Source organism: Rhincodon typus, chromosome 2, assembly GCF_021869965.1.
Source record: "Rhincodon typus isolate 14 chromosome 2, sRhiTyp1.1, whole genome shotgun sequence".
In the NCBI taxonomy this organism is placed as follows: Eukaryota; Metazoa; Chordata; class Chondrichthyes; order Orectolobiformes; family Rhincodontidae; genus Rhincodon; species Rhincodon typus.
Genome location: NC_063333.1, coordinates 87,958,915 through 87,973,432, shown reverse-complemented (window position 1 = coordinate 87,973,432; position 14,518 = coordinate 87,958,915). Strand labels below are relative to the sequence as shown.

At 41.8% G+C, this 14,518-nt stretch overlaps 1 protein-coding gene across 1 annotated transcript in view; it reads right to left on the bottom strand.

Moving 5' to 3' along the window:
* LOC109913987 (scinderin) overlaps positions 1–14,518 on the bottom strand; it is a 60,105-nt gene that overhangs the window by 9,602 nt on the left and 35,985 nt on the right. Inside the window, exons 8-10 of the mRNA XM_020513552.2 lie at positions 12,755–12,929; positions 11,184–11,305; positions 6,562–6,639 (exon numbers count right to left, since the gene is read on the bottom strand). Coding sequence (XP_020369141.2) covers positions 6,562–6,639; positions 11,184–11,305; positions 12,755–12,929 — 375 coding nt within the window. The remainder of the gene's footprint in view (positions 1–6,561; positions 6,640–11,183; positions 11,306–12,754; positions 12,930–14,518) is intronic.

Below are 14,518 nucleotides of genomic sequence, written 5' to 3'. Positions count from 1 at the left end.
ACACAGCAGGCCAGGCAGCATCAGAGGAGCAGGAAAGCTGATGTTTCAATCCCTCCTCTCTCTACTTATTTCTGAGCTGCCTTTCCCCTCCCCATTTCTGAAGAAGGGTCCCGACCCGAAACGTCAGCTTTCCTGCTCCTCTGATGCTGCCTGGCCTGCTGTGTTCACACTGTATTAGCATTGTGGATTTTGTGTATCCCACCTTATTGCAGTAAAAACACCTGAGGCCTTTCACCTCTTTTCAATCGTCTCGGGTTTCTTTTTTCACATGTAGTAAACTGTTTCCAGTGTGATTTATTTTTTGCTTTTCATTGAAGGATCTCCCTCTTTCCCAATTTCTATCCCTCACGGAATGAAATTGCTGTCAGAAGCTAGATTTCAGTTTATGCACTCATGCGTTTTCTGCAGCTCTTCTCACTGTTTTAACTTTCTGTTCCTCAACATGAGTTCTTATCACTTCTGGAAGTGAATTTTTAAACTCCTCAAGCAGAATAACATCTGTAAGATCCTCAAATGTCTTTTCTATCTTTAATGCTCTCATCCATCTATCGAAATAACTCTGTTTAATTCTTTCAAACTCGATCTAAGTCTGACCTGGTTCCTTCCTTGCATTTCTGAACCATTGTCTATATGCTTCTGGTACAAATTTATAGGCACGCAAAGTAGCCCGTTTTACTCCTTCATAGTCTCTTGACACCTCGTCTGACAGTGCTGTAAACACCTTACCAGCCCTGTCTATCAACTTGGTCTGAATTAACATTACCCACAGAGTCTCTGGTCAGTTCATCCGTTCAGCCAATTTCTCAAAGGAAATGAAAAAGGCTTCTACATCTTTTTCATCAAATTTTGGTAAAGTTTGGGCATATTTGTAGATATCCCTACCAGGCTGTTGGCTATGATGAGTTTGCTCATCATCATGTTGACCTTGTACTTTTACTTCTGTCTTCTGAAGTCTTTTTGCTTCAAGTTCCAACTTCATCTTTTCTAATTCAAACATTCTTTCCCTTTCTTCTCTCTCTTTTTCCCTTTCTGTCTCTACAGCCAGGACTCTTTTTTCCCTCTGCTAAGAATCTTCTTTCTCTTTCTTTGTCCTCTAACTCCAATTGTCTAATTTGTAATTCAGTTTTTTCTAACTCCACTGCACTTGACTGTTTCTTGAATATACCGAAATGCTTGGTACAGTTTCAGCTTTCTTCTTATCCCTAGTTAAATCCCATTTTAGCATGTCTGCTAATTCAAAAAGTATCAAACTTTTCTGTCTTTCTAAACTTTTTTGGCAAATTTGGGATGCATCTTTGACCCCCAGAACCTCTTTAGCAATGTTGAGAGCCAATTCCCCACTTTTGATTTAACCATCAACAAGCAACAGAAATTAAACAGAGATAACACAGTGTGGAGCTGGAGGAACACAGCAGGCCAGGCAGCATCAGAGGAGCAAGAAAGTTGATGTTTCGGGTCAGGACCCTTCTTCAGAAATCGGGGAGGGGAAAGGGAGCTCTGAAATAAATAGAGAGAGGAAGGATGGGGCTGGGGAAGGTAGGTGAGATGGTGATAGGTGAGTGCAGGTAGGCAATGGTGGGGGTTGGTCAATGAGATGGGAGGAGTGGATAGGTGGAAGAGAAGATGGACAGGTCAAGGAGGTGGGGATGAGAAGGAGGATTGGTCATGGGATGAGGCTGGGGGTGGGGAGATCTTGAAACTGGTAAAGGCACATTTAGGCCATTGGGCTATAGGGTCCCAAGGCGGAATATGAGGTGCTGCTCCTCCAGTATCTGGGTGGCGTCATTGTGGCACTGGAGGAAGCCCAGGGTGGGCATGTCATCCAGGGAGTGGGAGGAGGTGCTGAAGTGGTTTGCGACTGGAAAGTGTTGTCGTTTGTCGCGAACAGGGCGCAGGTGCTCTACAAAGTGGTCTCCGAGCCTCTGCTTGACCTCACCAATGTAGAGAAGGCCACATCGGGAGCAGCGGATGCAGTAGACCACATTGGCGGATGTGCAAGTGAAACTCTGTCTGATGTGGAAGGTTTTTTTGGTTCTTTGGATGGGGGTGAGGGGAAGAGGTGTAGGGGCAGGTGTGGCACTTCCTGCAGTTGTAGGGAAAGGTGCCAGGGCTGGTGGGGCTAGTGGGGACTGTGGGACGGACGACGGAGTCACGGAGAGAGCGGTCCCTACGGAAGGCAGATGGGGTGGGGAGGGAAATATATCCTTAGTTGTGGGGTCAGATTGCAGGTGGCGGAAGTGGCGGAGAATGATATGTTGAATCTGGAGGTTAGTGGGGTGAAAAGTGAGGACAAGGGGGATTCTGTCTTTGTTTTTGTTGCCGGGAGGGGATTGAGGGCAGACGTGCAGGAAACGCAAGAGATGCGGTCAAGAGCATTTTTGACCACTGAAGAGGGGACATTGCGGTCCTCGAAATAAGAGGACATCTGGGATGTTTGGGAGTGAAACGCCTCATCTTGGGAGCAGACGCGGTGAAGGCGGAGGAATTGGGAGTAGGGGATCACATTCTTGCAGGAAGGTGGGTGAGAGGAGGTGTAGTCTAAAAGCTGTGGGAGTCGGTGGGCTTGAAATAGATATTGGTTTTGAGGTGGTCACCAGAGATGGAGACAGAGAGGTCCAGGAAGGGTTAGCGAGGTATCAGAGATGGTCCAGGTGAAGTTGAGGTTGGGGTGAAAGGTGTTACTAAAGTTGATGAACTGTTCAAGCTCCTTGTGGGAGCACAAGGCAGTGCTGATACAGTCATCGATGTAGCAGAGGAAAAGGTGAGGATAATGCCAGTGTAGCTGCGGAAGAGGGGCTGTTCCATGTATCCTACGAAGAGGCAGGCATAGCTTGGGCCCATGCGGGTTCCCATGGCCACTCCCTTAGTTTGTAGGAAGTGGGAGGAGTTGAAGGAGAAGGTGTTAAGGGTAAGGATGAGTTCAGTTAGGCGGATAAGGGTGTTGGTGGAGGGGGACTGGTTGGGCCTGCGGGAGAGGAAGAAGCGGAGAGCTTCTAGACCATCTGTGTGGGAAATGCAAGTATACAGGGACTGGATGTCCATGGTGAAGATGAGGTGTTGAGGGCCGGGGAACTGGAAGTCTTGGAGGAGGTGGAGGGCGTGGGTGGTATCCCGGACGTAGGTGGGTAGTTCCTGGATCAGTGGGGAGAAAATGGAGTCGAGATAAGTGGAGATAAGTTCAGTGGGGCAAGAGCAGGCAGGGACAATGGTTCGACCAGGGGTAGTCGGATTTGTGGATTTTAAGAAGGAGATAGAAACGGGTGGTGCGGAGTTGGGAAACGATGAGTTTGGAGGCTGTGGGTGGGAGGTCACCTTAGGTGATAAGGTTATGGATGGTCTGGGAGATGATGGTTTGGTGGTCAGGGGTGGGGTCATGATCGAGGGGGCGGTAGGAGGAGGTGTCAGAGAGTTGGTGCCTGGCCTCGGCGATGTAAAGGTCAGTGCGCCATACCACAACTGCGCCTCCCTTATCTGTGGGTTTGACGGTGAGGTTAGGGTTGGAGTGGAGGGAGCAGAGGGCTGTATGTTCTGTGGGGAAGAGGTTGGAGTGGGTGAGAGGAGATTTACCACTTCTCCATTAAGTTTTATTTAAAGATCCAGGACACTAGTCTCCAAGTCTGTTTCAGTCTGCTGGGACCTTTCATACCCTAAACCTGCTCAAATCTGTCCAAATGCATTCAGATCCTTCTAAATACATTCAGATCCATCCAAATCCATTCAGATCCATTGAGATCCTGGACACCAGCTGGCCAGATCCCGGACCCGAAGCCCCAATGTGTTATAAAGCAGAGGTTGACCACCCCTGTGAGAACTAAAACTGAAATACCCAAAGAGGAGCACCTTGCCCTATAATCTGTTAAAAAGGAGTGTGAATAATGATGTAACCTGCCTTTCAGTAACTTCTAGTGGTTAACTAAAAGAAATCCCTGACACTCACTTATATTCAACAAGTAACAATTTATTTATCCAACTCTAACAGTGAACAAATTAATTAAACTATTAACAAACTGAATAAACCTCTTCTAACTACTAACTATTCTTGAATTGAACAAAATTCTAATGGTATGCTGTTCCAATAAATGCAAGTTCCACTTATGTAAAATAAAAATAAAAAATTAGAATTTAGTCTCTCAAAATTACAGCCAGATTATGTCTTCGAGAATGTTCTGTGGCTTCTCTATCGAATTTGGGTCAGGAACACCTTCCCTGTCAATTTTTCTGTAAGGAATATTAACTAGTTGTGCCATAGGTATCTGGTATTTAGATGATGCTTCCTCTAAAACTGGAAAAAACTGTGACAGGCAGAATTTCTTTCTTGAGAGCTGAGAACTGTTAACTTTGGCAGATGGCAGTTCACTCTCCTGTCTTTGTCCAACTATCCTTTTCTTTTATACCCTTGATGACATATCAATTTCTTACATTAGGATTGGTCCTATGTTGTCAAAACCATCAGATTTAAATTTAATTGGCTTTTGGTATCTAAGTGCCTGGTTCAAATTCTTTGGCTAAATTCAAAACTTGTTGTCTTGGTAACAAAACAAAACTGCTGCTTGGCCTGCTAACTATATGGCCTTTTGAAATAAATGTTTCAATTTGGGTGCTTGCTGTGTACTTTCAAACTTTCAAGCTGCTCACAGACATTTTGTTTAAATCTCTAAGCATAGAAAAAGCACAATCTTTTAAAGGAACCACACAATGCTTTCCCCCCAGCATTTTACAAACACCAAATTCTAATGTCCCACCTCCTAATTCACAAGTAGTCTACCCAACTTCGCAACACATGCAAGGTCAAACTGCTACCATCATGATTGCAAAAAATAGCGTTCACAGCATTTTGCAGGATCCCATAGCAGTCCAATAATTTGTCCATCAATAGATTACTGAGATTACTGATGTGTGACTTCGAGGAAGTGGTAGTGGCTACATGGAATATGAATCCGATAATCTTTATCCTTGGTACAGTACCATTCGATTTCCTGTTATTTGTCAAACACCCATGCTGATACAATGATGTTGAAAGCCATGTTTCTGGAACCAAAATTCCTGCAAGACCATTTGTAGTCTTCTTAACTGAAAGTCAATTGTCTCCTGGCAGCCATGCTTAACCACTAGTTCAGCACTGCATAGGAGCAATAAGACAGATAAAGACAATTACAAGGCAGGAATGTTTGGAATACACAGGATAATTATCTGACCTTTGTGTGGAGTATTGAATATATGAATTTATAAAGTTGGTTTCGAATAGTTGTTTGTGAAGAGATTTTTTTCAACATTTCAGCAAGGTGCAGAAATCATTGAATTGTTGCAGCACAGATGGAGGTCATTTGACCTACTGTGTATGTGGTTTCTCTCCCAATGAGCATCTCACTCAGTCCTCATATACTTTTGCTTCCTTTACCAATTACTGTAAATCTGTGCCCTCTTGTGCTCGATCCTTCCATGAGGTGGGAACATTTTCTCGCTATTTACTGTGTCCAAACCTCTCATGATTCTGATTATTTGAATTAAATATCCTCTTAACCTTCTCTTCACCAAGGGAAACAGTGCCAATTTCTCAATTATGTCATGGTTACTGAAATTCCTCATCTCTGGAACCATTCTCGTAAACCACTTCTGCACCCTCTTCAATGTCTTCTTAACATTCCTAAAGCATGGCACCCAGAACTCAATGCAACACTTCAACTGTAGCCACACAGGTACTGTATATAAATTCAATGTAACCTCCTTGTCTTGTACTCTATGCCCCTACTCAATGTCATACAATGAGTGATTGTGCTTGTGCGCGTGGTATTTTAGTCAGATTAGCTGATAACATACAGTCCAGCTGGAAAAGGGATGCATTTTCTTATCTTGACACAACCTCTCTCACCTTTTTCCTCTGCTTCCTGCTCAGCTGCACATAATATGCCTGTTCTGCATAATCTGGTACCTCTCATATCCATGCTCGTGCACTGACCAGTGAGTATAATATCTTAGCACATGGCAAGAGAGCAGAAGCAATATTTGTTCCATGCTATGTCTGTCAGTTCACAAATAAAAGGGGACGTTAGCTCCACCTCTACTACCACACAATAAATCAGGATATGTGTATCTCTTTTTCGCATTCATTACACCCATTATCTTCTATCTTGAAGCCTCTTGGAATGATTCTAATCTTGGTGCTCTACCCAAAACCCCAGTCAAGATCAGGAACCTGCTCGATAAGGAATCACAGATGTAACTCTCTGAGATAATATTAGGGTTGAGTTAATTCATTTTAGTTTGGGCTTTAAATTTAATTGAACTGGCTTCAGCACATGAAACACATAAACAGGATTAGAACAAATGAATTGGAGGAGCCAAATTTAACAAATAAGTTGCTTAGCAAATAGTGCTGTCAGTTACTTTTGTTGAAACTTAAATCATAGGAATTAAAGCCTGATTCCAAGTATATCTGAGAAAACCAGCAAAAACCATAAATTGTGTGGGAGTGGAATGGGATGAAGCTGAATTTTATGCTTGCATCACGTTCATCGTATATATTAATTCTATGTATGGGTTTAAAAGACTTTCTGAACAGACCTGATCCCAAACATCCAATAACATGACATCATCTTCAGCTAAGTCATCTTGTGTAAACTCCCCGGGAACTTCCTCAATCTGAAAGGAAAAAAAAATTGTCATTGTCACATTGCATATTAATATGTCATATAAAACAATACTGGTTAACATTTTTGGTAAACTTATTTTGCAAAATGCTCATAATGCCAGAATTAGAAGCCAGCACTGTAATACATCAAGCTAGATTTATTATGTTTTAAGCAATATGATCATTGCAGACTTGTTTGCATGACTTGTCGCAGAAGCTAAGTCAGCTCGAGTCATCTTACAAATAATAATCAAATTGAAGTTTACATTTGAAACATCTGAGGTACATGCGATATTTACGCCCGGATGATAAATAGATGACTCCCAAAAGATATCAAATGAAAGCAGATCACACACTTTCAGAGAATCACAGCCATGTTACAATCAGTGTAGCTGAGAAAATTCATAAACATGCAGTCCATGTGGAATTCTTCAAATTTAATTTAAAGTAATGAGGCACAAATACCTTATCCCGGAGTTTCACGTCTCCACCAATATTGAAATGGAAGCCAGTATTAGAAATGGTGGATGAGACCTGATTCCAGGATTCCGGCCCCTTTCTTATTGTTTAGAATTTTTCTGCTCATGGTATAAGGGTTCAGGGAGTGAGCCTTTGCCGACAGAATTGTGCAAGTCAGTACTTCAGATTGTCCACTAATTTCATGTAGTCTGGTCAGTTTTGGTAAATGGGCTTCATGTCACCTTAGAGGAGTAGGGAATTATGGGGAACCCCCAATCCTAAGTGGGGAGCCAAGTAAAAGTCACCTGGTACCGGAATTCTTTTACTGACAGCCTTTGAAATACATAAAACACCTGACCTTAATGGTTGAATATGTGCATTTTAAGTTATATGTACTTTAACTGCAATGATTAATTGAAAAGCTCTTTCCACCAAAGGTAAGTCAACCATCAAATTAATGAACATTATGTCAAAGTTGGCATGCAATAGCACTCTTATTCCAAATGAGAAAGTGCCATAGTGCATTCAAAACTATAGAACATTATATTGGGAAATCCTCTGTCATGTTTTGAACTAAGATTTAAATATTTGATGATCTTTAGCTTTGAAAAAATTGTCTTGGTGTTGAACATTAAACAAATACGAGCATGTGGTAGATTGACAATCTGCATGCAAAGGAAACAAGATATCAACTGCACCTTATAAAAGGGTCATAAAGGGTTTCCACTTCAATGGACTCCACTATTAACATTTTCCAGGATTTGTTTTGACAGTTAATGCCCTTATGAATGATTGGTTGATTTCCCAAGTGTGCAAAAACAGTTATCTTAATGGGAATGGATATGGTGCTGTTTTCACATTGTTAATGGTTAGTATAGTTATATAGTTTTAAGAAGTTATTAAGGAATGTCTGTTGATGTGTTGAAAATAAACAGGTGTTTGTTCTTTTAACAGATTGATCATATTAGGTAGTGTCGTAGAACAGAGGGACCAAGGGGTTCAGTTACATAATTCTCTGAAGTTTGCATCACATAGAGACGAGATGGTTAAAAAGGCATTTGGCATGCTTGCCTTCATTGCTCAGTTCTTTGAGTATAGGAGTTGGGAAGTTACATTGAGGTTGTGCAGGACATTGGTGAGGCCTCTTCTGGAATACAGTGTTCAGTTCTGGTCATCCAGCTATAGGAAGGATATTATTAAGCTGGTGAGGGTTCAGAAGAGATTTACCAGGATGTTGTTGGGTTTGAGTTATAAAGAAAGGCTGAATAGGCTGGGACTTTTTCCACTGGACCATAGGAGGTTGAGAGGCGACCTTATAGAAGTTTATAAAATAATGAGGAGTACAGATAGGGTGAATGGTAGTTGTCTTTTCCCGAGGATGGGGGATTTCAAGATTAGGGGGCACATTTCTAAGGTGGCAGGAGAGAGATTTAAAAAAGACATGAGGGGCAAATTTTTTACACAGACGGTGGTTCGCGTGTGGAATAAACTTCCTGAGGAAGTGGTGGATGTACGTAAAATTACAATGTTTAAAGGACATTTAGATAAGTACATGAATAGGAAGGGTTTGGAGGGATATGGGCCAGGAGCAGGCAGGTGGGACTAGTTTAAGTTGGAATTAGGTTTGGCATGGACTAGTTGGACCAGAGGGTCTATTTCCATGCTGTATGACTCGATAACTCTATCTGAAAGTGATGAATTTAATGAACTACAGAGAATTGGGCTGGAAAATGGGATGACCTGCTATGAAGAAGGGTCAATGGACCCAAAATATTAATTGTGCTTTCTCTCCACAGATGCTGCCAGACCTGCTGCATTTTTCCAACAATTTCTGTTTCTGTTAACTCTTTCAGGAGCTGATACTGACACGATGGGTCAAATGGCCTTCTTTGGTACAGTAAAGTCCATGATTCTATCATGTCAGGGGATTTACATTTTTTGAATGGGGTTTCATGGAAGAGTTTATGCTTGTGAATAATGAAATACGAGTATGGAAGTTCTATTGAATTGTTAACATTTATTCTTAATGTGCATTTTAAAGATATCTAGAGCTCTGTTCTGAGTGGACACTAGGGTAAGTGACTATGATGGTCACATGCTGCAGCAGGGAGGCAACATGAAAATGCTATGTTGGCACCAGGGGCATTGAGGGGCATTTGGAGAGTGGGGGAGGGATCGACAGCTGAAGCTTTTGGGGTATGATAGTCATCCATACAACTGGTTCCTCTGCTTTTTGTTGGATAAATATCCATATTCAGCCAACATTTATAACAGTAAGGCTAGCTAAGTTATGAATGAACAGTTGAAATGGTGGTCCTGACAATGAAAACTATTAGATGGAAATAATTTAAAACATGGATATAGAAGATTTCAATTGATGGATCTATGACTATTTACTTTAGTAGTCTGTTCCATTGTGGGATTTTTTTTGGAAGGAAAATCGTTGATACATTGGAAACAAATAGTCTCTGCAGTTGTGTGGATGATGATCTTGTGTTTTGCCATTGCTTGAGGGCAGCAAGTACATGTTGCTGTTGGTTATCAGCAGTCCATTCCATAGATTTTAGAACATGTTCCATCTAACTAGGTCAATGTCCCTGTAAGGAGAGGTGAGTGTACCGGCCTGCCAGCCTCCAGATATGGTGAACCTGACTCAACATCATCTTGCCTTCCCAGAACAATAATATGGTGAGCAGGAGCCCTTTAAAGGAGATGGCTCTGCCAGATCAGGAAGATACCAGCCTCCACTTTCCTGCCATCTCCATGAAAATCTGCATCTGAGTTTTTTTCCGGACCGATTTATTTGTCTGCACTAGGTCAATTTGTACTTCAGCACCACTCCAAAGGCACTGACAGTCTTTCTCACTCCAATGATAATTCCTCAAGGAGACGCTGTATCAGTGAATCAGGCTTTCCATTCTTAGGTACATATTCTTTTGGCAGTTGGTTAATTTATTTTGCTGCACTTCTAGCCTGAGGATACCAAGGTAACTCAGCAAAAACTAAACAGGAATCCAATGCCACTTCTTATGCATTTACTTCAGAATCATTGAGGATAGGCTTCAGGATAAACATAGTTTTCACATGCACACTACAAAAGGAAGTGCGGAGAACTCCTGTAATGAACACTGTAGAACAGAATCTCTAAAAATGCTTTTAATTTGCAGAAACGATGTTGTACATTTAGTTGGCACCTTACCTTTTACCTCAATAAGGTCGGTTTTCCAACAGTCATTGTTCCATAAAAAAACTAAGAATATATAAAACTTGGAAATGGGTAACTTTCCAGTCCCTCCATGGACATTGTTAAATGTGGCATAGAAAATGATGTAAAGTATTGAAACAATAAGATACACCTTTTTAGTGTTGCTTTGTAAAGATGACTTCAAGCGGATATTGCAATTGAGGATCGGTATGTATGTGCAAAATAGCAGAAATATCTGCAGTGGGAAGTTGCTTTGACAATTCAATGGTAAATTTGTTGCATGGTACATTATAGAGCCCTACAAGTCAAAAACTCACAAATTGGATATTAATCTATAACGAGGTAGCCAGATGAAACATTGCAGCCCAAATGCTACAGTCAGACTCACAGGGCATGAGTTTTGCCTGTTTATGTGAGGCAAGATCACATCACAAGATCTCAGGGTGACATCTTCCAGCAGCAAATCATTCATGAACTGCCATCCATAACATCAAGGGGCTATCCTGGCAGCCAGCCCAGCGTGTTGTGGACATACATTTCCAATCACTGCCAGGACTTGAACACTTTTGATAAAATTCTACCTCCTGTTCTTGAGCAAGGCTTCTCACTCTCTAACCATTCTAGGCCTCAAACTTCCTTCAATTAAATATTATGTATTCACTGATACGAGGAGCTAGTGAACACAGACAGCTACCACTCACAAGTCATTTGCTTATTGACCGCAGTGAGAAATAAAACAATTGTATTTCAGACATCAACGTGCTATAATTTCATGTACACACATTTACAAGATAGTAGAAAACAGGTAAGAAAAAAGTATGATTAGATACAGGAGCTTTCACTCTGGATTGACATGAATACTAAACCAAAGTTATTTTAAAAAGAACTTACAATGAAGCATCCAGTCTTATTTGAACAAGCAAATAAACGCGGCTGAAAGTCATCTGCACTGCTTTGCAACAACGCTGAGGTTTGATACTCTTTCTTGCCACCAAGTGCATTCCAAAACACATCTGGTGAGGGAAACATTTTAGAAATATTCACAAAGAATTTATGTACAAAAACGTAAATTAATGTGCTTTATATCCTATGGGATTTCTTATGGGTAAATCTGATTTTTATTGGCAAAGTCTGATTTGTGTTGAATTATTTGGAGAGTTTTTTTTGCTGTGAAACTTAGCAAGTTTGCTTGTCATATCTTAAAAATTTGCCTCATTAATTACTTACCTGTCCATACAGTGTCTCTCGTGTCCGATTTCCCTTCCATCTTACCACTAAGCAGTTAAAAGCCCTGAACAGTTCTAAAAAAGAGTCATATCGGACTCACAACATTAAGTCTCTTTCTCACCCCACAGATGCTGCCAGACCTGCTGGGTTTCTCCAATACATTCTGTTTTTTGTTAAAAGCCCATTGTGCACCTGGATGAGAATTGTAACTGCCCTGCTTGTCAAAGAAAGGGAATATGACACTGTGGTTCTCCAACAGGGACCTGGAGATTCTGGTGGATAGGATGGTCCAGAGAACAGGTGTCCTTTTCCTGGACCCTGCGTCACCAGACTCTGCAAGCCTGTTTGGAGGTCAGCATTCAGGTCGGTGCGATCTGTAGGGTGTGGAGGAATGGATAGCAATGCAGAAAGAATGTCAATGACCTTCACCAAGGTGAATGCCACTCATCTTTCCATGCCTCATACCCACTCTATCTTTGCTCCTGCACCCATCTCCCACTAAGTTTCAGGCTTTGCCACTCACACTATTGTATGTAAAATATTCACAAACACACTCCTGTTTCCCCTTCCCCACAATCTCCCATGTGATTAACCCTGCATGCCCCATTGTAATTTCTCTCATTGGCCCCCTTTTGCTCATTATAGGAGAAGACAGCCCATAACAGGGCAGAGAGAGCCCATATAGTGGACTGGTACCTAACATCTGTGTACTTACCTCTGCAAGATGAAAATCCTGGTCCTTATAGGAGAAGGGAGAAAAAAAACCACTTCTGACTAGATGCAGAAATATCCATGTTTCATCAACTGAGTAAATGCCACTGTCCATTCCACAGAAATGATCACATTAACCCTGTTGTCACTCTCAACCAGTGCACACCACTTCTAACCACTGATCAGAATGCCTTCATGTCTCTTTTGTCTTGCAATTACTGCTGTCCTCTTCATGGCTCTCCCAGAAATGCCATTCTCAACCTCTGAGGATGAGAGCAAGAAGGCTTCAGAGGAGGCATCAGCAAAGCTACCTCTTGCACTCCCCATGAGCCCAGGTACACAAACCTTGGTGTGAACGATTATGATCAAGAGTGATGGTGCAAGATGCTCTTGATATTGAAATGAGCTTTGCCAGGTATCTTGTCTGATTCTGCCACGCATCTTACAAGTTGTTCAGATCCCGATAAGATTTCACCCTCTGATATTTAACAAACAAAATGTTCATTCACAGATGGCAATCTTACCAGGTTCTTCCCCTTCACCAATCCTGGTTGCCTTGCATTGTAGGATAGATGTAAGATATTTAGCTCCTTTCTCTTCCTCACCACTGGCTCCTTTTCCAATCCAAAGATATGCATTGTTTGGTAGTTTTAGCACAAAAACATCATTAGAGTTCAGAGACTGAGCATCCACATCAACCTGATAGCAGAACAGACAAAAAAAGGCCATTGAATTCTGTGCATTCATCTTTTGTTAATTTGCATGTCAGGTAAATATTACAGGTTGGTACCAGTGACCTATCGCTGAGAGATAAGCTGAAGTAGAGAGTTTGCCATTTATAAACATAAACAAAATATCTACAATGCAAAAAATGCACATGTTTAACCATTCAGTTAGCAACATTATCTTGGATATCTTATTATGAGGATAAACTGTGTCAATTTTTATATACTATGGATGAGTTTGGAAGAAGAACGCTAAACAAAAGTAATGGTGATATTCTTCTCAAATATAGGAGTGATTTCAGAAGACCTGAGCAATGTAAATAAAATGTCCCTTTCTAAAAAGGAAGAGGCATAAACTTAGCAATTGGCCAGTCAGCATAATATCAGAAGGAAAACAGTTAGAGCTGAATCTGACCATATTTTGAAAAGAATCATTTTAATTGAGTTACATGAAGGGTTTCTGTCCAGGCCGAGAAGGTTTTCTCATCAATCATCCCACAGCCATCTCAGTAATTACCTACCAAGCTCAATGACACCCCTCTCTCTGATGTCAGCCCGATTCCACCACTTGCCACAACCGGAAGTACTCTGCACTTCCGGAATATCCCGCGATCTACGGCATGAGTGCCATCTTTAAAAGGCCCAGTCAAGCACTGTCTGCCTGGATCTGCCCTGCATGATGCATGGCATTTGTCCTGGTCATAGCAGTTAAGGTGATATCTGTGACCCGCCTTGCAGACAGGGGTCTGGAGGCCCTGGTGGATGGATTGCTGAGATGAGTGATGTCTACTTCCCACAGGAGGTCTCCACACCAGACCTTGCCAGCCTGGTCTGCAGTTGTCGGTGCAGTCTCAGCTTTCCGGAGGAACACTCAGCTCTGTAGAAGAAGGTCAATGATATTCTCCACCTAACGGAAGTGCACCACTTGTCCTCTGCTATTTCCCACTTATTCTTGGTCTGCTAATGTTCACGCCTCCCACCTCTACTCCCTCGCTCTATTGCATGTTAGATTTTCCCTCACTTGCTTGCCTTTATTGGTCAGTGCATTGAATATAGGAGTTGGGAGGTCATGTTGCAGCTGTACAGGACATTGGTTAGGCTGCTTTTGGAATACTGAATGTAATTCTGGTCTCTCTGTTATAGGAAGGTTTATGGGAAAGGGCTCAGAAAAGATTTAGAAAACTGTTTCCAGGTTTGGAGGGTTTGAGCTATAGGGAAAGGTTGAATAGGCTGGGCCTGTTTTCCCTGGAGTGTCGGAGGCTGAGGGGTGACCTTACAGAGGTTTATAAAATCATGAGAGGCATGGATAGGGTAAATAGACAAGATTTTTTCCCTGGGGTGGGGGCATCTAAAACTAGAGGGCATAGGTTTAAGGGGAAAAATTTAATTAGGATCTAAGGAGCAACTTTTTCATGCAGAAGGCAGTGCGTGTATGGAATGAGCTGTCAGAGGAAGTGGTGTAGGATGGTATAATTACAACTTTTAAAAGGCATCTTAATGGGTATACGGATAGAAAGGGTTTAGAAGGACATGGGCCAAATGCTGGCAAATAGGAATAGATTT